The 25,130-nt window shown below is 46.3% G+C and overlaps 8 protein-coding genes across 8 annotated transcripts; 4 read left to right on the top strand and 4 right to left on the bottom strand.

Annotated features, from left to right (window-relative positions):
- Positions 1–1,365: 1,365 nt before the first annotated feature.
- On the bottom strand, positions 1,366–2,515 carry CNBI2700 (hypothetical protein; the record flags this gene model as incomplete). The annotated part of the gene is made up of 2 exons (XM_768236.1): positions 1,366–2,017; positions 2,088–2,515. 2 exons carry the CDS (start codon positions 2,513–2,515, stop codon positions 1,366–1,368), a joined length of 1,080 nt encoding a protein of 359 aa, XP_773329.1.
- Positions 2,516–4,634: 2,119 nt separating this feature from the next.
- Positions 4,635–5,309, top strand: CNBI2690 (hypothetical protein; the record flags this gene model as incomplete). Its single annotated transcript, XM_768235.1, has 5 exons — positions 4,635–4,730; positions 4,797–4,819; positions 4,910–5,016; positions 5,067–5,203; positions 5,256–5,309. The coding sequence occupies 5 exons, from the start codon at positions 4,635–4,637 to the stop codon at positions 5,307–5,309; spliced, it is 417 nt and encodes a 138-aa protein (XP_773328.1).
- A 340-nt stretch (positions 5,310–5,649) lies between these two features.
- On the bottom strand, positions 5,650–10,782 carry CNBI2680 (hypothetical protein; the record flags this gene model as incomplete). Its single annotated transcript, XM_768234.1, has 26 exons — positions 5,650–5,777; positions 5,841–5,871; positions 5,934–6,125; positions 6,176–6,222; positions 6,272–6,317; positions 6,384–6,533; positions 6,587–6,670; positions 6,725–6,822; positions 6,886–6,978; positions 7,028–7,157; positions 7,203–7,284; positions 7,339–7,510; positions 7,559–7,702; positions 7,767–7,884; positions 7,945–8,082; positions 8,133–8,235; positions 8,300–8,729; positions 8,786–8,803; positions 8,856–8,950; positions 8,999–9,057; positions 9,120–9,369; positions 9,425–9,459; positions 9,523–10,005; positions 10,056–10,174; positions 10,228–10,418; positions 10,496–10,782. 26 exons carry the CDS (start codon positions 10,780–10,782, stop codon positions 5,650–5,652), a joined length of 3,723 nt encoding a protein of 1,240 aa, XP_773327.1.
- Positions 10,783–11,784: 1,002 nt separating this feature from the next.
- Positions 11,785–13,362, top strand: CNBI2670 (hypothetical protein; the record flags this gene model as incomplete). The annotated part of the gene is made up of 6 exons (XM_768233.1): positions 11,785–11,894; positions 12,183–12,433; positions 12,492–12,679; positions 12,735–12,875; positions 12,938–13,107; positions 13,170–13,362. The coding sequence occupies 6 exons, from the start codon at positions 11,785–11,787 to the stop codon at positions 13,360–13,362; spliced, it is 1,053 nt and encodes a 350-aa protein (XP_773326.1).
- An 83-nt stretch (positions 13,363–13,445) lies between these two features.
- CNBI2660 (hypothetical protein) lies at positions 13,446–15,328 on the bottom strand (the record flags this gene model as incomplete). Its single annotated transcript, XM_768232.1, has 9 exons — positions 13,446–13,762; positions 13,817–13,940; positions 13,996–14,328; positions 14,368–14,473; positions 14,526–14,575; positions 14,649–14,885; positions 14,924–15,174; positions 15,228–15,241; positions 15,288–15,328. 9 exons carry the CDS (start codon positions 15,326–15,328, stop codon positions 13,446–13,448), a joined length of 1,473 nt encoding a protein of 490 aa, XP_773325.1.
- Positions 15,329–15,587: 259 nt separating this feature from the next.
- Positions 15,588–16,643, top strand: CNBI2650 (hypothetical protein; the record flags this gene model as incomplete). Its single annotated transcript, XM_768231.1, has 7 exons — positions 15,588–15,657; positions 15,711–15,795; positions 15,872–15,941; positions 16,108–16,220; positions 16,263–16,359; positions 16,415–16,516; positions 16,578–16,643. 7 exons carry the CDS (start codon positions 15,588–15,590, stop codon positions 16,641–16,643), a joined length of 603 nt encoding a protein of 200 aa, XP_773324.1.
- A 222-nt stretch (positions 16,644–16,865) lies between these two features.
- Positions 16,866–19,565, bottom strand: CNBI2640 (hypothetical protein; the record flags this gene model as incomplete). Its single annotated transcript, XM_768230.1, has 13 exons — positions 16,866–17,554; positions 17,604–17,676; positions 17,735–17,786; positions 17,846–17,981; positions 18,031–18,103; positions 18,163–18,201; positions 18,259–18,314; positions 18,376–18,502; positions 18,555–18,641; positions 18,696–18,768; positions 18,829–19,037; positions 19,088–19,359; positions 19,427–19,565. 13 exons carry the CDS (start codon positions 19,563–19,565, stop codon positions 16,866–16,868), a joined length of 2,025 nt encoding a protein of 674 aa, XP_773323.1.
- A 283-nt stretch (positions 19,566–19,848) lies between these two features.
- CNBI2630 (hypothetical protein) lies at positions 19,849–21,593 on the top strand (the record flags this gene model as incomplete). Its single annotated transcript, XM_768229.1, has 4 exons — positions 19,849–20,121; positions 20,177–21,077; positions 21,154–21,252; positions 21,310–21,593. 4 exons carry the CDS (start codon positions 19,849–19,851, stop codon positions 21,591–21,593), a joined length of 1,557 nt encoding a protein of 518 aa, XP_773322.1.
- Positions 21,594–25,130: the final 3,537 nt, after the last annotated feature.

The following is a 25,130-nucleotide window of genomic DNA, read 5'->3' as shown; positions in this document are numbered from 1 at the left end:
CGGTAATGGGCTCGAACACGGACGTTATCCTTCCAAGCAATGTTGGGTGCTGCCACCCAGACCGTACTGATAGTGCAGCTGTAGGGATCTGCTAGCATCTACTTGGTTACCCTCGTAAGAATGTGAGCACCGCATCATATGCCAGAACAGTTTTTTACGCCGTGCTCATCGAGAAGGCATGCACACGCTCCGGAAGAATGAAGGAGGAGCGAAAGGCTATTTTTATATTGCCAATCGATAAAAATTACATATAGAGATCCGACATAAACAGCAGGACTCCGCAATCGTTCCCATGATGGGGTTGGCTACTTGAGATTTTCAGAGATGGATCGTCTCTTTTGCCCGGCACGACCAGCTGGAAGGGACTTGAATTGGTCTGTATTACAACTTATAGCGGCAACAATCCTCAGATCTCGAGGAGCAGCTTTCGGATGCCATGGTATGCATTAGTAGGTTGATATATACTTTCTGCAGATAAAAAATCCGAGATCAGGAACTGGATGCTTGTAGTAGTTATCTGTTATGTCTGTCCATCTGTCACCTGAACACTGATGCACTATTTTATATATAGTTACCTGAGTTAGCTTGTTCCGCCTGCGACCTGAGACCTGAACCTCGCCTGAAGGGACGAGATGGGATGGGAAGATCAGTAACTGGACCCTGAAACCCAAGATAAGAAGACGATAAGACAACTTGAAAGAAGGAACGGCCCTGTGATTCTGCATGATGCTTCTGTCTGCGGTGACAACTCACCGATCATAACAATCTTTTACATGCATGATTGTCATTCCTATACCGCTTAATAGTTTGCGACAGCGGTTGGATCAATCCACATTCATAATGTGGTGGTGGGCATTCCGCGGCGAACACCGCGGGTTTTTGAGTAACATCCTCCCTGCTACTATTTATGGACTGCGTCGTTAGGGCTTTTCAAGTTTTAAGACTGCTTCCCTTTGTAAACCTCGCAGATAAAGAAATGGCCGGTATGCATCCAATATGTTGTCTTTGCGCATCATGAAAAGCTAAGTATGGTACAAGTGACGCTCAGCAAGAAAAAAAAAATCAGCCAAAGACTTGACTTCCTCTATTCTTCTTCGGTTCGCCATTCACAATAACACTTGTCCGACTTTAGCAACGAAAAGCACCTGATCCGACAGAATCATGAGAAAATGGAGTTCATTGGTAGATCCCTTCTGTCAGAAGGGGCAACAGCAAGTAGCTCTCATCATTGCATGATATCGTATCGTAAAGAAACTGTCTAATAAATCTGATTTCAATGTGGAAAGTGAGCTTTGACAATATGTGGGAAGTTAACTAGTACTGGGACAAGATTGGCACTGATGATAAGGCTGAAGACGTATATAGCTATCTACGCGCGTGCCCATAAGCACCCGAGGTCGGGCTCCGCCCACCGTAGGCGGAAGCCGAAAGTCCGTAAGACCCTTCCCTCGAGTGCGCAGCAAAGCTGCTTTGCATGGGGCTGTACATGTGTTGGCTATGTTCAGGGGCGATACTAGGAGAATATAGGCTGTGGTGCGAGTATGGCCCAGAGGGATAAGGCATGCCACCTGTGGGATACCTATACGGGGGTTGCTGATGGACGCTGGGGTAAGAGGCGTAAGTGGGTGTGTAAGGCTGAGAAAAGAAGGATTGCTGGTGTGCAGGAGGTAAAGAGCCAGCAGCAGAGTGTCCATTGACAGGAGATGGTACGCGACTGGATGTGGCAGATTGAGGCTGAGTCATAGCTACCCCCGGGGGAAGAGGGTATGGAGGAGGATAGCCATGCTGCTGGTCGTACATGTAGGCAGCGTACGGGTTAGGACCTGGATTGGTGGCATACGGTGAAGGGAAATGGCTAGCAGTCGCTGAAGTGGGCGTGCCGGTCGCACTTTTTGACTTCCGTGGTTGTCGAGAGGAAGAGGATTTCAACCCCGCTGCCTCCATCGCAGCGTTCACCGCCGCCCGAGCCGCTGAACCAGACCCTCGACGGAGGGTAGGAGACAGATGGGTTCGGTAGCTAAGAGTTAATGAATGATCAGCGACGATAAGATAGACAGGAACTGTCCTATGCGGTGATTTCAACGTACTGTTGCTGCAAATTATCTTGCCGACTGGTTCTTGTCTCGCATCCAGGAAAAGGACACTTGAACGCTTTCACACCAGTGTGAATCCTATGATGTCTCTGTAGATGTCCTCCAGTAGTAAACCCTCTCTGGCAGATAGGGCACACGTGCGGTTTCGCCTTTCCCTCCGCTGGTCCTGTGGCGCCATTCTTCCCCTTTGATGACTGGGATGGTTGACCTGCTACGGCAGAATGATCACTCATTGAGTCCTCCGTCTTGATCGAATTGATTGATAGATCTCCGGTAAACGGGTGGGAACCATTTGCGGCGTCAGGAAGAGAAGGGGCAGGATTGGGCATGCGAGGAGGCTCGTTGGGGGGAAGAGACGCGGGGTGGTGAGGGTACGACGAGGGTAGATGTTGGCTTTGGTGAGGTGATGCTTCTGTAGACATTTTGAAAAAAACCTGACAATAAAACACAATGGAAAAAGTAAAAATTTACAGTGTAAGCAACTGTGGCTCAGAAAGAGAAGAAATTGATTTTCCACACTCACGATTCAGCTTTGATAATAGAATGAAGACCTGTAGTGGTGCCTGTTACTCCATAAAAAAGTTGTGCGAAATGCGACACTGATTTTGGTTTATGCACACGTCACACGTCACCACCTGCAGAATGGTCGACATGCAGTATGGTCGGTGATGAGTGGCGGCGCGAGGGGTGATAGTGTCCGTCGCAGAGACAGGGAAACCGAGTAACAACATTGGGTAAACCAGTACGATGAGCGCATCCATTGAATACGGGAGAGTCACATATTCATTTGACATGAATAATTCAAACGATAGTTGATGGGGTGGTGTTGTTGGACGAGGGCGATGGCGAAACAGGTCATGGCAAGGAGAGCAAAGACGGATGATGCGGCAAAGCGACGCGTGGAAGCAATGATGGTGAAAGCATGCAGTCAGCTTCGGCCCTTGGAGCAATGAAATGATATCGACACAGCGAAGAGCGGAAACGGGATAGTACGATTGATAAGAGTAGTGGGCAGGCACCTCCGATTGGGCGCTACCTGGTATTTGACAGCCCCGCACGTAGGGCAGCAGGATTGCCTCACCATGCAACGGATCACGGAAACAAATAGACGTGGTGAGACAGCACCCTGGGGCAGCATGGAGGCAAAGGATAGGGTGTGTGGAGTTGCCGTCTGTGCGGCAGATCAGGGGAGACAGGGGCAGAGGATTATGACGGATCGGCAAGCAAAGGAAGGATGTAAATAACCCTTTCCAACACATTGCAAAGCCATCCATATCTTATCTTCTCCTGGCAACTCCCATACGCCATCCGGACCACTTGGATGCTCCACCGCACCAGAATGGCAGTTTGCATAGCAGCCACCACACCGCACTGGCCCATCACATCACCAAGACGGTTGGTTTTCTGCGCTCCACGTCTTCGAAACCAAAGGACGCTCGACTTACAGTAATCCTAATATTTTTTTCGGCCAGAGATCAAAATGCTCCTGTGGCCTCAACGAGTGATATTGGGGTATAATTGTCGAAAGTTAAGAACGATGAACAAACAGAGTTACGTGTGTCTGTTAACCTCTGGCTTTTTTCCGCTCTTCTAAACCCAGCACACGCGTCCCCTATTGGTTGGCGTTCTGAGGTCAACTTTGAAGGTCTATATAATGCCCTTATGCTTGATAATAGCACCTTGAGTGTCGACAGGTGGTTATTATGCGGAATGGTGTATGTACAAGTAACCAGCAACAATCGTATGTAGATATGTCAAAAGACGAAAAGGGTCAAAAAGATATCAATCAAGGGCTCAGAAGGGGATTTGCTAAGGGAATTAAGGAAGAAATTAGGGCCTTATTAGGGATTGGTGCGTCGGTGGTGCCGTATGGTGCCGTGGTCGGCGAATAAAATTGTGGGGACCATAATTTTACAGATTTCATCGTCTTCGGGCGGGAATCGTTTCGATATTCGGTATTCGGTGCGTGCGGTCGGCTCCACCCTGTTTGTCCTTTTCTAAAATTTGACATGATCATATGTAGCTGTTATGCTGAGGCAGAACCCAACAATCAATACGCACCATGTACTGAAGACCAGCCATCTGTGCAGCAAAGATACAGCACTTAGCGTAGAGTCAAGCAGGTAGACTTTAAGCAAGACATCTAAAAGGCGAGGTAGTCGTCCCATGTCCTGTTTCATATGACGACTGTGTCCGGACATCAACTCTTTCCAATTATTGTTCGGCGCAGCATCTAGTTGCAATGTGATTGCGTAAGCAAACCCCAAAAAGGCGGAAATGATGACGTCCCGAAATTTATTTATTTTCAAGTCACGTGATCCACCCTACATTTGCTGGATCCAAAGAAAAATTAAGAATAAAATTATTTATTTTTACTTTTGATCCATTTTAAAGCGATAAACAAAACACAAACGTAACAACTGGCAGCCGCGCCCACATCCGAGATCTTCCAGTCTCCGCTCTATTCGTTCGTCTATCACTCACTGTCATCATCGCCGCTTCCCTTATACCATCACATTTGTGTGTCAAAACAATATAATTATGTCTTCTAAAGTTGGTGGCGGTAAAGGTGGAAAGTCCAAGACTTCCTCAGAAGCCAAGGTTTTGACCACCAGGTCATCCAAAGCTGGGCTACAGGTGAGTTATTTCATCGGGTTGGTGACCATATATACGCATATGCTAATATTATACCTCTCTGAATAGTTTCCTGTGGGCCGTATCCACCGGTGAGTCATTTACGACGCGTGTTTGAAGTTCCTCTTGATGTTTCCCATCATACCAGTCGCGCCAATGGTACTGACAGCAACCTGCCATAGATTCTTGAGAAACAAGAACGCCAATAACGTTCGTATTGGCGCTAAGGCAGCTGTTTATGTGGCATCCATCATGGAATACCTGACTGCCGAGGTTCTTGAGCTCGCCGGTAAGTTTTATTTGAGCCATATGCTCTCGAGAGCTAATTGACTTTGTCAGGTAACGCTGCCAAAGACCTCCGCGTGAAACGTATTACTCCTCGACACCTGCAACTTGCCATCCGTGGAGACGAAGAGCTTGATCTACTTATTCGAGCTACCATTGCAGGTGGTGGTGTTTTGCCGCATATCCATAAGGTAAGCGATCACACTCACTTTGGAATCCCAGTGATACTAACCCATTTCGCAGTCTCTTGTCGCGAAGAACGCCCCCCTCAAGAAGCCGAAGGCTCTCGATGCTTAGTATTTGCACTGTTTCATATTTTATATCTTCGATTTGATGTTCGCTAGCCAGCCATCTGATATCTTTTTCGAACAGAGATGTGCTGAGGTTTTTACAGTAGTTTTGGAGAATGTATTAATAATGATATCACGATTTGTTAGCGCTGCAAGAAGGTTATTCATGCGATCGTCCTTCTACTACAATGGTATTTACTTCATGATTGAGATAGCAAAATACACAAGATCTTTCCCCTGATCCTGTAGCTCACACCACCGATTAGACTATGTCATATGCTATAATTATAGCATTCTGGCGCTCGTGTCGGGATTATTGCTAGTATTGAAACAAAGGGTTCAGTCAACTACCAATGTGGGATCCATCCAAGCACGTAGCCTTGAGACAGATTCTGTAGATTGGTAGCTTCTTTGATCAACTCCTGTACCTGCTTGCTGACACTGAATGGCTGTTCAGAGTTAGTGTTGTGAAGACCTGTGGCAAATGCCATATGTTTTCAGTTAGATTATATATTGCTGAAAGCCAATCTCCACTAACCGACTAGTTTTCGTTCTATCTGAGTAAGTACCTAAACCGATTCACCAATTCATTAGCACAAGGTGCCGTTTGAAGTCTGAGAAAATGTCTTACTTGCAGCGCCTTACTGTTCGTCATTTCAGTACTGGAAACTCTTGCCATATACGAGTCAGTGCGAAGGCAAGTGGATGTCAACGAGTTATCCAGTTGCTCATAGGGGAGCGAATCTTCTTGTATCGACAGATCTTTGGTCTCGCCCTGTTGTGATTGAGTGCCCTGGGAAGAATCTTTCTGTCCAGCTTTGGACTACGTAAAGCTTTGTTAACTTTTGATGGCCATTAAATGGACTGATTTACCTTTAACCCTTCCAAAGAGGCTCCAACTTTGGGAGCTTCGCGAAGAACTATATCATCCATCAACTTTGCCTACTCCTCGAAAAAGATTTTGTTTACCAGCTTCTTCTAATCTGGTCGTACCTGAGGGGTTGTTCTGACTCGACTATTGCAAATTAATCCATGGCCCTAAACATATCGAGTAGAAATGTTATAAAAACGCTGTACTTACTGTCCACGAAAGCAAAGGGTCATACAAGAAAGCTTCCAACATTGCAAGTAATGTGCTCCTACTGCCACGCAAAACGTCCATTGTTATGAAAGAAGCTTGTTTGAATGTTCCCGCTGACCCAGGTGTTTCCAAATCCCCTTGCGATGCAAGCTAAGATTAGGAAAAGCAGTTAGTCTTGTTTGATTTCATGGAGAAAACCTTACTTCAAATGCATTAGTCATCATTCGGGTGAGACGGAATGGTACCTTTTCAGGCAAGAAGGATCTCTCTTGAGCAACATTGAATAGCTGTGATACTGTTAATCATCGTCTGCGCTAGTATACTGCGGGAATGTTACCTACATCACCAAAATCGATATGAAGTGCGCCCCATGTTAGCTGATCAACCAAAATATTGCTCCCATGCCTGTCGCCCAATCCAATGATATATCCAACAAAACCTAATTGGGTAGCAAATGAGTAAAGCCTTGCTACTGTTGCTGGAAAAGGGCCGGAAGGCTCACTTGCAACTCCAACTGTTCTAGCAAAGTTGGTCCTCCTTTTGATCCAGATATCAGCACTTGGGCTTCTCTGCCACAAGACATCTTTGATATCACCTTGCATTGGAGATTAGTTATAATAAAAAAGGATTGCATGATTGCTCACTTTGATTCGAATGAGAAAGAGCTGCTTTGAGCCGCTGGACTTTTATAAGTAACGGCAGTTTGTCATATTTGCCCATCTCAGCTGTTGCATCCAGTTTTGGATTATTAGGATTAAACACATCTGGATCATACTACTGGTCATAAGCCTCTGCTGCACGCCATTAGACTTCACTCACCCCTAATAGCGAGCCCAGCTCCCGGTTAGTAAGTGCATTTCGTTTGTGCTTGTCTCGATTTGCTTGAATCATCGATTGCAGCCTGTTATTAACCTGGGTTACTCAGGTCTACTAGTATATCAAGCCAAAGACTCACTGTTGAGTGTTGGATACCCAGCTGACAAGACCTGCCGACGGCGAAAGAGGTACTACTTCGTAAGGCAAAAGATGCAAATTTCGGCTAAAGGCATCTGAACGATGATTTAGAAGAGTATTGATGAGATTGAATAATTGCATAATACGTTCGTCACCTCGAAGATCTTCGTTACCTTCTGAAAGATTAGCTGGATGTATCTGGCGTAAATGGTCACACATACCCTTCAGCAGGAACGTGTGATCAGAAAGATATGACTGAATGAGAAGTTTTCGAGGAAGCTGCTTTGAGGAAAGAATGTGGACTACCGGTTGAAAGCCGTCGATGAATGCTTGGTCGTCAAGCTTGATATGTGGGTCATAGAGCCCTGATATAGCATGTTTAGAGCAGGTTCAACAATTAAGGGAAATGGAGAATTGTATGTAACCTACCAGGTACTGTTAAAATGCAGTCTCGCAAACTGAGAAGCCGAGGAGCAGTGCTTGCTAAGTGAAGTTTCATGCCTGGTAATCTCCATTGATTCAGCTGTGCTTCAATCTCTCCATAAAGCTTCATCCCTGTATATTAGCATCTCGTGATTCTTATTGTCTGCTTGAATAAAATTCTTACTCGATACAACGTGCTGTATGCGTTGTTAACAAGATTGAGCTGTCTGCTTGAATTGTACCGGATCAGGGTCTTGTCGACCAGGTGTAGTTGTTCGCCATATTGCAAAACAAACTGATGCTCATCTGGAGTCTCCGGGTTCTGATTCGAGGATTAGAAAAACGCCGCACCCTTGGGTTACCTAGACGTACTGTTAACATTCTGAGATCTTCTTCCCAAATCTCTGGGATATCTTGCCACTTTATCTCCATGAGGTCCTGCCTGGGGAGAAAACCATCAATAATACCCCTCCATCTGATCAGCACATCATTATCGTTAGTCCTCTTAATCAACAATTTGAACAGATTGAGAAACTTGCTTTTCCAACCACGATATAGAAGTGCGGATCAACTCTCTTCCAACTAATTCGGCTTGATCAACTAAACGAGTGCCATCGGCCATGGTGCAGATATAATCCATAATAACCCTCGCCGCCTCTTGGTGTTCTACTTTGCGAGTTTGAGTAGCAGTCAAGAGAGGCCAAATAACAGCATGCGGGTAATGAGAGGATATAGTTCTTAATAGCTTAATCAATGTACACTGGAGATCTTTTTGAGGGGTACCTAGACGAGCAATGAGCTGCGGGATAGCGGATAACCAGGGTTCAACATCGGTTATGTTGAGTTGATTCTCCACTTCCACAAGCACGGCTTGACTCTCCCCAAATCTGAACCAAAGCGTGACTAATCGCAAGAGTGCTTTAATAATGAACTCTGGGCTTTCCTTGGTACGTGCGGCTTGGAACAAGCCTATACAGAACGATATTAGAGCTCGAGACATACTGTTTCCCATGTGACAGACTTACCTCTCAGCGCCGGGACGACTGAGTTGCTGGATGTAAGTTTGGGGACTTCTGGAGATATGAATGTACTTACTATAGCTACCTACCGCCACCCCATCATACCTTGAGAATCCGTTACTCTCAAACAGTGTAACAGACCGTTCAGCGAGAGAAAATGCTGCCTCATGCCTACACAATTCAACTTAGTTTCTGAGGTGTGCAATAATCAAAGCTTACCAGGAAACATCTAGCTTTGCCGCTAAAGACGTATACATGAGAACTGTGGATTCTCGATCCTTCACTTGCGTCAGTCATGTGAGAGGAATAGATGATGGATCAGAGAGTTATATATATATACCTGTAGCCATTCAGACCCCTGCAAAACAGACGTCCATTCTCCTAGACGGTAGTAGCGTCTGGCAATTACCTTTCGTTCAAGCGTACTAAGATTTTCAGTTTTGGAGAGAGGCTGCAAACCGAGAGCAGATGCTTCAAGCTCATGTTTGTTGACGTTGATATATTCAAGATATCGACGCGTGTGAATGTAAAGCCTTTCTAAAGCATCTTCCATTCCATTCTGGTCGTGTCTTTGAAATACATCTTTCCATCTTGATTCAGCCGATATTAGCAAAGTTTTGATGGACTCTGGTGAGGGCTACTTACTGAAATCTCAATTTCGTATATTCCACTTTGCAACCCTAGATGAGCGTGGTTGACCAATTGAGCATAAAGCTTGGCTAATCAATCATCTTTTTACTTACTGGAAGGGTTACCTCTGGAGTTATACGCTTAATTATGGATCGAGCAGCTTCATGCATTCCTGCACTTTCGCATAGTTTTGCAGTCTTGAGAAAGCAATCCTGCAGCTCAAAAGTTTTTGGTGAGCACGCAAGTGTCCATATTTCAAGGCGCTTCAACCACGAATTAGCATCGGCATGGCTCCGTTTGAAACGTGTTTTCCAAGTGGCAAGAATGGTTGGGCGTAGCTCCGGTTGAGACTTATACTGAATCGCCTCCTGTAATTCAACCAAGAACTCTGTTTTGGCTAAACTCTTCAGCGCGACTTGCAGCCCAGCTCCCAATTGCATCTGTAGCTCATCGTAAGAGAGACTTTGAGCTTTGTTGATGTGATGGAAGGCCGAAGCATACTGTTCATTGTGTACATCGATGATAGCCTTGTACAAAGATTTACTTGTGCCTCTGGGATGAAACGCAAGGTGATCTGCCATTGTATCAAAATCTCCCTGAAGATATCGTCAGAGAGGTTTCTGACAGCTAATATAGGATATCTTACCATATGCCATGCAGCTGCGGTTGCCCAGTGCGCCGTGTTTCGTCGTTCATTGTCATCAAGACCTTCAAAGAAGTTCTGAGCCAAGTCATAGCCTTTTTGATAATTCCCAAGGGCATGGTCTGACGATACATGCGGTCAATGTAAATCAGTGCAGGACTGAGATCCTACTCACAGCAGATCATTCGCAGGTTGAATGAAGAATACATAGTAGCTTGTTGATTTTTGTCGATTTTGTCTTGAGCGCTGAGAGCCTGCTGCCAGTGACTGAGTGAGGTAATCCACATCGGTTGAGGCTCAATATTCCAATCATTCTCCAACCATAACAAGGTACTCCATGCGGCATCATAGCCCCCAGTTCCGACTCTATATGTCCATATAGTCAGTGCATGCAATTAAGCAGTTTTTCAATGGCTGGTTTTGTAAGATCGGACTACACTTACCTGATATTAGCTTCTACAAGGTTAGATATGCTTTCCGGAGTAGGAAGTGCTTCTGCTTGTTGCTCAATGTACCACAAGATCACCCCAGGCAGTGTCTGATTCAGACCGCCGTGGAAGCATTGTAAGGCACACATTTTTGCAGCCTCAAAGACTTTGGGACTAAAATAAGGCGTTGTATCTTTCGTGCAAAAGGCCAGAAGATCCAAGAACATGATCAAAATTTCTTTGTTCACAGTCTTGTCTGACAACAGAGAGACTATCGCTTCATCAACGACCGCCTGGGACATAACATGAGTAGTAATCTTTTTAATACGGGAAGCCTACCTTGAACGCAGCATCATCCTCTAGCTGCAGGTAACACTTGGCAAAGGCCGTCTGGAATAGTTCCGCGTTGATAAGCGGCCCCAACTAGAATAAGAACCATCAGAAGACGAATTGTACAGGAAATGATATTACACTACTCTAGACGTGACAGTCATTTCGGGGATGTTACTGGCCTCTAGGGTTGCCTGATACAGATTGTGAAGCCAAAGTGAAGGACTATCATTGGGAGAAGAAAGAAGCGTATTTGTCCATGTGTGCTGAACACTTCGTGGCTTTGGTGGTAAGTTGTGTGCAAGAATTTCAGACAATAAGGGGTGCTGTGGCGGCTCTTGCGTAGACAAATCTCGGGCCAATTCAGTTCGATTGTCACGCTGAAAACATGTTACTCATGTGCAATTCTCGAGGCGGATGCCTTAGTAGTATTACGAACACACCTGGTTAGGGGCATCACTACCGATAGCATTGTTTTTGCTATCCCAAACTTTGATACCGAGACAGTTCACAACTAAAATCAACTCTTCCGTTCCAGCAAGGTTAGCAACTTTTGCGAGAGAGCGAAGAGGCTTAATGAGGCAGCTTTTCATGGGCTCAAGTGTGTCCGCGGCTTCAATAAGCAGTCTGAGGGACTCCAATATAATTCCTTCCGATCTTGTCACCTCCAAACCCTTCAATAACAGAGGAAGCCATATCGAAGATGTGTGCGGTAGCGCATGACGAAGTTTTGCTGAAGATAGTAGTCGGAGGCCCTCGAGCCACACTGTTTCATCGTCGGGAGAAGTGATCAAAGCCTGACATATTAGAGGGACGGTCCGATGGAGGATGCGGTGTTGGATGTTCCCAGACATGACTGTGTCGGTATAGGGCGCACGCAGCCTTAAAGCGGGAACGGTGGACGACTTGAGATACGATTATCATGATATGTAATATATCTGACAGGGTCAAACGAGTAGCGATCACTCCTTTCTATGGGATATAAAGGAAGAGCTTTGATTGAGAATGGCGACATTCGCTTCGACATAAAGCTCGCGTCGCCCGGCATGGAGCTGAGTTGGTTCTCATCCCAACTCCTCATGACGTAAGTACTTTTCGTACTTAGCACAAGTATAGTAGTATACATCTGACGCTCGTACGTATAACTATTCGTATGGTCAGCTTCAAGGCCAAACCACTCCTAAACTCAACATGGTAAGATTCGCTTTTGCCCCATCCATTGTGCAATAGCTCGCTTACTATTGCGCTCACTCTAGTCCTTGGCGTATCTTGAACAAGATACAACGCAAGGTATCTTTTCTTGTCCTCGTTTATACTCTCTGCAGGCAACTAACTCCTCATTAGCTCTCGCTGATTCCATATGGAACGTCAGCTGGAACACGGCCAACCAGCTCGTTACAGCGTCTGCTGATGGCCATATCCGAGTGTGGGATGTTGAAGAGTTGAGACAACCGGTCCACGATATTGATTCACATCCTCTTGCGATTACGTCTTTGTCAGTGGCCGATAAAAAGGCTTTAGCTTCCAGTCTGGATGGCACTATAGTACTGGTAGATACCGTGAATGGGGAACAACTAGGCAAAGTTAATTCAGGACGGGTGAAAGTATCGGCGGAAGGACCAGGTGAGCCACGTTCTGGTTGCAGTGAGCACGCGTTTTTTGAGCTCATACATGCCGATAGAAATCCCTGCTTTTGCCTGTTCTCTGCATCCTCAAAGTGCTTGCTGGGCGTGGTCAGGGCGCTCCTCTAAAGTTGTCATCCGAACGATGGTCTCCGACGACGCCGACCCCACCACACAAGGACCACTTGGCGGGGAAAGTAGCATTATGGACGGTGGAAAAGGGAAATTTGGTATGGACTTGCAATTTGTAAGGTTCCAGGGCCTTATGTACCCCTGACATACAGTGGATAACCTTCCTGTAGTCCCCTGATGGTCGCTCACTTGCCCTTGCTACCGATCAAGGTCAGGTTGTGGTTTTCGACACCGAAACGCGAGCTACTATTGCAACCTACACTTCACATAACAAGGCCGTCAGAACCATTGGCTGGTCTCCTGATTCCCAAGTAGGTGGATATGATAAATATACAATTCATACAAGAATAAAAGTGACGCTTGGATCTTCTAGTGGCTATACTCTGGTTCTGACGACCATCTGATTGTCCTCTATGACGCCCGAGCTGGCTCCCAATCCGGAGCTGGTGGCAAGGGTGAAGGGGCAGTGGCTATGATGCAAGGTCATCAAAGCTGGGTACTCAGCGTTGCGCCATCACCTGATGGTAGACTCTTGGGTAGCGGGTGAGTAAAAAAAAGCCGGTCAGTAAAACAAAAGTGTTATACACTGATGCGATCGTCCCTAGTGGCGCGGATCATCTTATCAAACTTTGGGATATTGGACAGCGAACCTGTGTTTCGACGTCATCGAGCAATGCGGACGTCTGGGGATTTGCGTGGCAGCCTGAAGGAGCCGGCACCCTTCCCCCTGGGAAGCAATTTGCAGTGGCTGGAGATGATAAGGTCGTTACGCTTTATAGAGCTGCAGGAGCTGTATAGAGCAACTGAGAGAATACCAACATGCATTTTATATTTCAGAACCATTCATTGACGAACTCTCCTTCTTTCTTTCTTCCTTCTATCTATCCTGAGTGCTCTACAATCTCTGTGACGAGTTTTCCGTCGACTACCCTTGACTTCATCTGTTCAGGCACAGGCCTTTCGACGAAATCGCCATCTTCGCCGGTAGGAACAGAAATGTTGATGCTACTGGACTTGCTGGTAATGATTTCGATCACTTCCATGCAATCCTTTGAGAGATACACCTGGCCGGAGTCAGTGGTGTCGACTTGGATGGTGGGAATGGAGCCGATGATCTGGACTTCAAATGAGGGGGACGAAGTGATAGAGAAAGAGGATACGGCAGAGTCTAGGACGACAGAGGTCTTCTTACATCCGGCTGCAAGTTGTATCAGCTATATGCATATGCGCTAGGAGCATTGGCTATACTTACCCATGGTCACAGCGTTGATTTTGCCGGAGATCTGAACCACAGAGTTGACGCAACCAAAGATGTGAACAGTGTGGTGAAGTTCAGTGTTGTCAATTTTAATAGACCTATTGTCCTCTTGGTTTTCCTGTTATACGTCAGCCACAAAACGAGATTATGAAAGGCCAAAAAAAAAGACGAACAATGATCCATTTATTCCCATCTTCAAGCTCGACCTTGGCAGGCTTCTTTGCAGGCTTCGCGCCCGGCTTGGGCTTGAGAGGCGGGCCCTTCTTTCCATTGTCAGGGACAATGCTGGCGGAACGAAGTGAGGGGTTCTTATGTGTCATTTGGGAACTATCGACCTTTCGCAATCCAGAAGTGGCGGCGCCACCACGATTCAAATCAGCCAAAAGGGCAGCAGCTCCAGAAGCAGCGGGAGTAGAAGCAGCCTGTGCTGAGCTAGAAGGAGGTGGAGGAGGTGGGGGAGGAGCAGATGTTGATGTCTTGGGTATAGAAGAGGGGGCTGGGGAACCCTGTGAGAGTTAGCGACGCTCGGAATAAGCAGATCTTACCTTAGGGTTCCAGACTACACCAGTAACATGCCATTCCTTAACATAGGATTCAAGGGCAGCAATCAACGCAATGAATGACTTGGCCCAGGCAACTACCGATGTATTCCTAAAACGGCCATCAGCTCATTGTACCATTAGCTGATTTTCAATCTGCTGACGTTTCTTTGTACTGCTTGATCACGCGGTCGGACCAGAATTGAGCGGCGTTCTTCATCTCATGAATGTAAGGGGCAGGTGTAGGTTCCTGGACATTAGCTTCCAAGACAACAAATACAACTCACCATCTGTACCCAGCCCCAAGCGGGGACACCTTCTCCCAATACATTAAAGCAGACACCCCACTCGCGACCTTCTTTGGATCGACTGAGCTTGTCTTTCGTCTCCATGACCGCTTCAATGGCCTTTCCCTGAGGTTCCAGCAATGGCGCCAGTGCATTAGGAGCAGAGGGCTTTGCGTGATTTGACGCAAATTGGAGGAAAGATAACTGCGCTTCACATAGGAGGCCTATGAGAGCCGACTGCAAGTCAGTAGCCATCTATGGGCAATTTGACTCACGTGTTCAGCTACCAAGCCTCCCACTTCCTTGGATTTCGAGAGGAAGTCATTGAGAGCACCGTTAACGATTTCGTCCTGATAGACCTTGGAGGCCGGGGACAGAGTGGGCTGAGTCATTTCTGCGGATTTGGGAGTCTCCGGCGCAGGTGGAGCAACGCCCGTCGGAGTATCAGGAGTGGGGGCAGGCGACTTGACAGAGCTGCCGTGAGATGTCTGCGTGACTGCGATGTCTTCCAGACGACTTGTGACAGCTAGAAGGGGATGAGTGAAGGTGAGAGGGAAGCGGACGAGGACTACTACCTACCCTCCAAGCGCTTGCTAGAGGGACGTGAGACGGGGCTGTGGGCACGGGCTGGGGACTTACAGGATTGTGCTGATCGAGTGTATGCCCTGGGATGTGGCCATGGTGGAGCAATGAGCAGCGGTGGCAGTCCAAGTACAGCCACTCGCGAACACATACGTACGTAGTGAGACCAACAGCGCAGACTGACGTCGGGCACCCCATGCGTTACGTAACCCATATTTCGTTTGTCTTCGACAACAACAAACCCAGTGGCCAAGCTTCGCCTAAAACCTTTTCGCAAGTCACTCGCTGCTACATAAAGTGCACCTTTACTTGCCCAAACTGTTGTTCAGCCGGTCCCACATCTTTTAACGTCCAGCCATGTCCATACCTACGCCGAATATCGCTCATTTCACAGAGTCCGATTATGAACACATCTACGAACCTGCAGGTAAAGTAGCTCGCTCTCTCTCACAGCTGGACACCGGTGACGACCCGTCTTAGAGGACTCTTTTATCCTTCTAGATGCCCTTGAATTAGATGCCGAAGATTTGCTTCGAATGAATCCATCTGTCTGCGTTGAAATAGGGTCAGCAGTCTCCAAACTACCAATCATTCTAGAGGGCACTAAAGCACTGACTGATTTGCTGCTTGAATTTCTGAAGAGCTGGTTCCGGGGTCGTTTCAGCATTCATGTCCAATTTGCTCGGTCACGAAAACAGCTGTACGTACATTGTATGTCGCTTACACATTGAGACTACCATTGACCCCTGAAAATGCATAGTCGTCATATCCACTGACATAAATCCGCACGCATGTCAAGCAACCATTAGAACCGGAACGGCGAACAACGTTCATCCATCATTGTTGTCACCGTTCAGTAGCTGACTATCGATGGTAGACAATTTTGGATCCAATACGATGTAATCTTGTGGACCCTCTTCTTCCTCGGCTATCCGAAAAGGTCGACGTACTTCTGTTTAATCCGCCATATGTCCCTACAGATAACCAGGAGTGAGCAGTGATGTGAGATGTTCATGCTAACTTGGGTCACAGGCTACAAATGACTCAGGAGTCGCGTGATATTGGCGGAGCCTGGGCTGGTGGTGCCGATGGTATGGCCATCACAAACATTTTATTACAGCAGCTTCCGGTCAGGCATGTCGTATTTCCGTGTGTTCAAACAGCTGATGCAAAGCACGTGTCAGAGTCTTCTGTCTCGGGGCGGCCGTCTCTATCTCGTTGCGATACATCAAAATAATACCAAGGATATTAATGCGCGCATGTTATCGCTTGGGTTGCAATCACAAGTATGTATGATTTTATTTTACCTGCCGATGAGACACAATCCAAGGCTCATTTGTTACAAAGGAAATCATCAAACGACGAGCTGGTAGGGAACTATTGTCTGTCTTGAGGATTTCTAAACCTATATAATGGAGCATTATGTGACAGGTTGATGATTTCAAACGAAAAAAATGATAAAAATGTTTTCTAGGGCTGGACCAGCTTAATTCTGCGTTGCCCCATGATGCTGAAGATTATTTTTCTTTTGGCCAATGCTAATATCACAAAGGGCATCGTAAAACGGAGTAGCATGCACTTCTCGCAGAATCCGACGTAAAAAGTCACTTTATACTCTACTAACGATAAACGCCTCTATTGAAGGCGCATAGATTTTCGGGGGCGTCTAGCCAATACAATATCGTCTTTTCCATCCTCCTTTACACTATCGACCGCCGAGTCCATCATAACGGATGCGTCAATGTTCTCATTTACTGGGGCGTTATTTGTCCTATCAATACTCTCCGAACCTTCACCTTCCGAGTCAATGCTATTAGCCCTCTTTTCATCTTCTAGCTTGCGTTTTTGTTGTTTTGAAAGAGATGTGGGTGATGTCGACGTAGGAGCAGACGGCGAAACGGCGTTGACCGGGTTACCAGCAACACATGGAGAGACAAGTGATACTGGGGTGTTGATGCCTATTGCAGCGCTTGTTTGTTTGATGCTTGCCTTTTTAGAGGGTATATTGCATATTTCTGGAGTATTGAGATGCAATTTGGTCATCGGTTGAGAGAAATCGTCTGACCCCTCAAAACCACTTTTTAACCTTGTGCTAGAGACCGTGGCGGGCCTCTGCCAGTTTGCGCTTCCAGGACCATAGTTAAAGTCAGGTTGTAATGAATCGAAAGATTGGATGGACCACATAGAATCACCGCCAAGACCCATGCGTTGCGACTCAATTGGCTGCGAAGAGGGCTCAGAAAGCCATTCATGATCCAAGGCTTGGGCCATCGTCATGCGCTTGGCGGGATCTTTGTCCAAGAGCCTCAAAATGAAATCGATTGCTGGGCCATATCAACAAATGCGGAAGTCGAAAAAAAAAAGGGAACTTACCTTGCTGGCTCACGTTTCGCTGCTCCAACAGGGACACATCAGGTGGTTGAGTAAAACGGGCTCGAATCCGTTGCTTAACATATGATTAGCGTCTCAGAGAACTAGAACCCAAAATCCAGATCGGTACATACCTCCACAGGAAGTTTGCTATCTTCGTCAAATGGTAAAGCCTTGGTCATCATGCTGCAAACAAAACTGTCAGATGATAGTAAATAAATAGCGTGGTAATGACAATGAATTACCTATAAACTATTATGCCGACAGACCAGGAGTCCACCACGTTTTCGTATCCTGGTTGCTGCTCTGTTTGCATGACAATCTCCGGAGCCAAATACTGCGGGGTTCCGACCATGGATACAAGCATAGTGTTTGTGTGGACTAACATCATATTTAGCTCATCACAAAACCCACTAGAAATGGCACGCACTCATCTTAGCCAAGCCAAAATCTGCAATTTTGACGATTCGAGCACCTTCATGTTCTTTTGTCAAAAGAATATTCTGCAATTGCGTTTGTTTGGTATCATGGGCATCGTATGGGCACATGGGATGAAACTTACCTCTGGCTTCAAGTCTCTATGAGTGATGCCTTTTGAATGCTAGCAATTGTTGAGCTTGGGTCACATGGACAAGATCGATTTCAGTATGATACTCACTGTGTAGGCCATTGCACGGCAGATCTGAACTGTGAGTTCAGCAGCGTGTTGCTCAGCTAGCAATTCTCAATTAGACGATAGTTCAAACCAAAAATAAAGTACTGGTAAAGCACGCACGGAGACCGCCTTGCTCTTCTGGCCAGTCCATGATGTAATCCAAAAGATCACCTCCATCTACATACTCCAGAACAAGACAGATATGTTGAGGGTCTTCGTACCAGTCAATCAGCCGACATATGTTTTCCTATGAGTTCCATGAGCATCATGATTGGAAAAATAATGGTTCTATCACCTACGTGCTCCAGACTTCTAGTGATATTGATTTCTCGGTGAAACAGCTGAAGAGTCTTGTCGTTGCCGGCAAAGCGATGTTTGACGATTTGCTACGCTTTGTCAGACTCTAGATATGACGATGAAGGTGTCATGTTTTTTCTCACTTTGATGGCTCGCATATTCCCCGTTTCTACGTCCACAGCTTTGTGAACTTCCGCAAACGTCCCTTTCCCCAAGCTGGATCGATTTATGAGTATCAGCTTAGAATCCCCCAGAAACGCAATCCCCACGACTTACCGATCGAGTAATTGATATTTCTCGTAAACCTGGCCTACAGGTTCGAGATCGCCACTATTGCTTGAGGCTTGCCCATTCTTTAATCTCTTGCCCCCAACAGAACGATATATATATCGAACGTCGTGATAGTCAAGAGTGCCCGCATGACCTAGTGATATCTCATCGCCATGCCGTAAAAGGCGCCTGGTGTTGATACGAGCGCCATTAACCTGCGCGGTTTAGTCTACCAGTAAGTTGCTGTAATTTAAGAACAACCCACAAATGTCCCGTTACTGCTCTTCAAATCTTCTACCCATACTTCGGGCTCACCCTCTCCTTCTTTCCATGCCCTGGCGGTGTCATTAGACGGTTCCAGATTCTTTGCATTTTGCATCCCGAGAGTAAAGCGACAGTGTGTGTTGGAGACTCTCTTTTCGGGGAGTATAACATCATTTCCAAGAGTATACGGTCCTCTTCCCAGCTGAATATAGGGCTTGCTCCAGGGCACTTTTAGGATCCCGCGGTCCGAGTGGGTGGAGATGAAGATCGCCCCTGAAAGTATTGAACAGATCAAGGAAACGATATCAGTCAATGGTCGATAATGACTACTTTCACTTACAGTATTTTCTGCGTGGCTCGACCTGACTGCTGATGAACGCCTGTGTGTTTTGAGTTTGGCTATACGCCGGCTGGGACAGCTGGGTGGGCTCAAAGACATCGTCACTGTGTGGGGGCTGTTGGGAAGGAGTTTGCGACATTGCAAGGGTACGCAGGGACGTGGGGTGAAAGGTGCGGAGATGGCCCGATTCCAGCCCCTGTGGAGGTGAGTTGGGAGGCGGGGTGGCAGAAGTGGGTGGAGAGCAGCCTGAACACCACTGAGGAACGCGCCGAAATGGCCATTGCACTACAGCGCGTCGCCTTTGAAGAAAGTGGAGGTATGTGTTACGTAAAATACCCACGACATCGTTGTGTTACTCTGCGAATTGAATAGCAGCTACGTTCCCACGTACTGTATCACCCAATCCCTTGATCTGCTTCACCATGTCAGACAACCAGCATCTGCAAGGCCAATCTAGTGTCCCAGAAACGCCCGCAAATACGTCAGAAGTTGATACATCGGGCGCGCCGGCCGCAGCAAGCAGCGTCGGGCCCGCTTCGAGCGAGGGGACAGATCAACAGGACCCTGTCGTGTCGACTTCTTCTTCAAAAGTACAAGATATACTACAGCAAAGCATCAATCGCGACAACTTTCAGGAAGAAGTTGGACAGGTGATGGGCACCATAAACAGTTGGTGGGGGGGCGTCAAGAAACAAGTACGATCCCATCCTACTCAGTAGTGTCTATTGTGCTGATCAAGTCCATGTCTAGTCCGTGTCTACTTTGGCGACTTTAAAGGCCGATATAGATAAAACAGTGACCCAAGCCCAAGCTGACTTTGAATACCTCAAGGCAGCTAAAATTGAAGTGGTACGCAAAGACGCCACTTCCGAGCCCACTAGAGTGTCAGCCAAGGAGGATCAAGATATCAGTGCAGATACTTTGAAAGAAGAACCGATAAGTGTCCAAAACGATCAGGACAAGGGAAAAGGGAAAGAAACGGCACAGTCATCGGCAACGAATCAGACGAGCCCCCCTGCTTTCTTTACGAAACTCGCTTCTTCAACTAGTCAACTTCAGCAATCACTCCTATCCGCTGTACAGTTTACACTCGATGCCACAACTGCCAACTCGGCACTGTCCAATCCAAATGCCTTCCGTCAGCAACTTGTGGATAATCTACGCCTGGCCTCCGCTCGAGAGAACTTGCAGCTTTCAGTCAAACAAGCTGAAAAACTGGCTGAAGAATATCTGCGCAAAGGAGACCAGTGGGTCAAAGGTGCTGAGAAGTGGATGGAAGAGGCTGTTAAAGTCGTACCTCCAGAGGGAGAAGAGACTCACGTGGTCAACATCGGCTGGGATGGCGGAGATTGGTACTCCTTTTCAACTTCTGATAATACCCCTCTGCACATATCAACGATTGACAATGGTGCCCCTGGTCCCTCAGCTGCTGGTACCCAGGTCAAGGTTCTGGCCAGCTCTCGTAAGGATGCACTTTTGAAGCGCCTTCGAGAAGATAAGCAACTTTTGTTGGTTGATCCTGAAGGTGAAGGGGAAACTGAGAAAAGGAAAGCAGAGTTCCGTGACTGGGTTAAGACACAATGGGAAGCACAAAAGACAAATGGGCGACTGGAGGATGAGGGTCTTGTGGGTCATATTAGGATGGAGCTTGGTAAGTGACTTCCATGTTGGGATCCCTGAGAATATGATACTTATATAAATGTCTTCTTACCCACTACTCTCATCAGTGCCTGAGTACCTCACAGATGAGCAATTCTGGCAACGTTATCTATTCCACAAACATATGATTGAAGAGGAAGAGCAGAAGAGGAAACTGCTCTTGCAAAGTGAGTGAGCAGTATTCCTGTCATGCTCCTGTTGCTAATTTTTTTTTCTTTGGGTAGCTTCTCAACAAGACCAGTCAGATGATTTCAACTGGGATGATGAGCCTGAAGAAACTACCCCCCTGGGTGATGGGCAGGCATCCCATGGTGTAGTCACCCCTAAGGTCAGCCCAGTTGGCAAACTACCTAGTTCAGTGTTCAGTCACTCAAAGGCAAAACTTGCTACTTTGGACTCAACAAGCCCACATGACTCGGAGGAGAGCTATGACCTAGTCAGTGATCAGGGAGGGAAGACTGCCAGGGCTGCCCCTCCTGTGGGAGATGATGATTCTGACTGGGAGTGACAATGATTAGTTCTGCCACTTGTTATTTGTTGTTGTATATACTAGCCAAACCAAGCTCATGTCAAATATTTTACAGATAGGAAAAGACTATGATAAAAAAAGTTTCAGATAGAACTGATCCCTTGGATGTTTTTTGGGTTTCCTAGCTGAAGATGCAGACATGGTAACAATTTACTTGCTCATGAGACTGAAACTTATGCTTTCAGAATATTGCAATCTGTGTAAGAGGTAGGACATGTCTTAAATGGCCCACACCCTTTTTAGGACCCATAAAGCTGTTTGCATATGAAGGGATGGTTTTCCCTCAACCAGAAATGTGATGGGGCCTGGGGAGATTGGCATCATGCATGATATGTTCTGCCATCATTGATGGTTGTAAGGATGTAGAGGGACAAGATGTAAGGGCAGAGCCCTCACCACCAATTGTTTTCAATCATGGTAGGATTTATTCCTATGCATTGTTTGGATGACATTTGGTAGGTGTAATTTGATGCCGAGGTGCAGCAGCAGACTCCGCCGCGATCTCTGTTCCATGCATGGTAATTCACTGTGAATAATTTAGTCCTTACACGGAATTCCGGGTAGGACAAATGCTTCTGTAAAGGTCTTCTATACAGTCTCCACTTAACAAGTAAATTTAATTATCCTCTAGTAGGGGTAGACAAAATGCAGTTCATTTTTATTTTTTTATTTCTGTAAGGGAAGCAAAGGGAGACCTGATTTCAGGGTGGTGGCTCAGGAAATGATGACAGAGAGTCTAGAATAGGCCCATAGAAATTAATGAATTTGCTTTGTGATGCAAGTGATGACCTTGACAGAGACACATCTGTCTTTGCAACATGATAATCATGCCTGTTGCATTCTGAATCCTATCCTCTTCAACATCCAGCACTCCGAGAGCAGTTTACCACCCTACATCAGCAAACCTGACAAGCTCCAATGTAACACAATCACAAGCAATCATGCCTTGTTTTGCCTGATCATGCAAAATCAAATCCCATATTGAAAGTCACTGTGATCAGTAAGAGTAGCCACCTAACAATGTGCTTGAATGTTGAGATCATGCCCGATCATGTTATGTGGTTGCCTGATCAAAGGACGGAATGTATGATCATGTAACTTAAGAGACATGATCATATGGGCAAAATGCAAGATTGGATGGCTGTTCTGCCTGATCATGATATATATGAAGCATGATCTTGGAATGTGTGCATTATGATCAGTAACAATAAATGCATGGTCAGGCAATAGGGGTCATGGTCAGGCAATAGGTTATTTGATCATGCAATGGGGCTTATGATCATGCAATCCCTGATCTGATGCCTGGGGGCGATTGTTGGTTCATTCAGTATTATCCATTTATGCATAGTGTTACAACTCGTCCCCAACAAGGTCCGGCCTTGGAGGAGACGAGATAGAAAGCCGTAGTTTAACTAAGCAATGAGATATATGTATGATATACCTCTTGACACTTGTCTGTTGGCATATGGTATAGGGCGGAGGTATATTCGCTTGGGAAGATCAGGCAAGCTTATATACTAGTGGAGTAAGTTTATGGCGAAGGTGGTGCAAGGTAAGACGAGAGTGAGCACTGGGAGCTCAAGGACCTTTCGCAAAGTAACTTATGAAATATTGATCTTCGAGGGAAGAAGATCAAGATCAAGGACAGAGCTCCCCTTTATATACTTCTACAGAAATCTATTTATATCCTTTGAGGTCCAGCTGGACCTTCTTATCTGAACGGATCTTGCCTTCCTATTACGTAACTCCCTCCTATGATCTCTTATCTCTTCTTCTTTGTGCAGGCTCGTGACACATAGCAATTTCATTGATGCAGTCAGACAAGATGCATGCCATACTCTGCTCTTATAAATACATATGCTTAAAGCAGACAAAGGTACAAAATGGAGTTTGTTAAACTCCAAACATTGTCCAGCGGGTCTGAGCATTATGATCTGCCAACCTACCTCTCTCACTATGGGACCTGCGGCGGCTTAATTTAAACTTTTCTATCCCTTTTTCGGCTTATTTTGACAATTAATAATGGCTCGTTTTAAGCCTTTTTGAGGCTTGCATTTTATAAGACCATTTCGGGCTTGGGCTGGCAATCCGATTTAGGGCTTGTTTCAAGCCTTTATTTACAACTTGCATATACGTCATCATTTTTTGTCTCAAAAGGCTTGTACTACTGACCAAATATTACATATGGCATCATGGCATAGAGATGCATTCTCATTTATTTCCTTCTTCGTCTTCTGTGGTCTTTTCCACCCCCAGATCCCACCCAGCACTAGGAACATCATGCATAGAGACATTCGCTCTAAAAAGGAGCCCAAACTACGAGAAACTAAACAAAGAAGAGGCTAGAAGAGAGAATGATAAATGAAGAAAAAATATAGAAGAGCCGTGACAAAACTGAGGTAAATCGGAACAGAGGCGAAAGAAGAGAGTGGCCGTGACAGAGGTAAAGTAAATAGTAACAGGGAAGGGATGGTGGGTAACTACAGGAAAGCAAGTCGGTAGGTAGGAATATAAGTGACAAGGGTGAAGATGAAATGAATTTGAATTTGAAGATGATGAAGAAGATGAAGATGAAGATGAAGATGATGGAAGATGATGGAAGCTAGACACAAAGACAGACTCAGTTGAACGATGGACTGGGGACAGACACTCAACTGCACGGGGCCTGCCACACCCATCCTCCACTCAATAACCCCAGCTAACGCTTTAGCTGCCCATTTACACTTACACCAAAGACACGCGGCTGTAGGGCGTGCCCCTGTCAATTATATAGGTCGTGCCAGGTTTTGAGATACTCTTAACCCTTCCAACCAGTTCATTGACAGAGGCCAGATCCACCATCTCCTCCGCCTGGTACTCTTTATAATAGCTCCATTCATGGTTGCCAATATAGTGCTTATGTGACACCACTGGTTTGATGTGGGCGAAGGCGAGAGTAACAGGAGGGGTGTCGGAGGATTTGGGGTGATGGGGGAGGTCAATGGTGATCAAGTTCAGGAGCTCACCATAACATAGGTGGTCCTCAAACTCGACATGCCTGGTTGGATGGCGCCTATTCTGGTCGATAGACACCATATACTACAACCAACATTTCATCATCAATTTCTAAAGTTCTCTTCAGACTAAATAGAGTCTAACTCACCGAGACAAAGGAGGCACACCTTCTGTCCTCCTCAGCTGTATCCATCCTCGACACACGAATGGAATCGCCACCATTCAACACTCGAACACGGTTCCACACCCTCAACTTCCCTTTGACACTAAAGCTCTAAGCTCAACAGTCGGTGGGATATCGTGTTGGGTGGTCATTGTGTTGATGAGCTTATTCATCAGGTTGTGTCGGATGACACCTTGGGCGTCCTTGGTCGGGGAGGACAAAGCATAATGTGCATCTGAGCAGGCATCAATTATAAATCAAGCGCTATATGATATGACTTGGACTTACATGACGGCAAGACCGTCTCATACCGCTTAGGAGGGGCTTCATCATCACTCACCCTTCCTCTACCTCCCCAG

This window comes from Cryptococcus neoformans, chromosome 9, assembly GCF_000149385.1.
Source record: "Cryptococcus neoformans var. neoformans B-3501A chromosome 9, whole genome shotgun sequence".
Classification (NCBI taxonomy): Eukaryota; Fungi; Basidiomycota; class Tremellomycetes; order Tremellales; family Cryptococcaceae; genus Cryptococcus; species Cryptococcus deneoformans.
The sequence above is the reverse complement of the archived record's forward strand: the minus strand, read 5'-3'. Positions and strand labels throughout refer to the sequence as shown.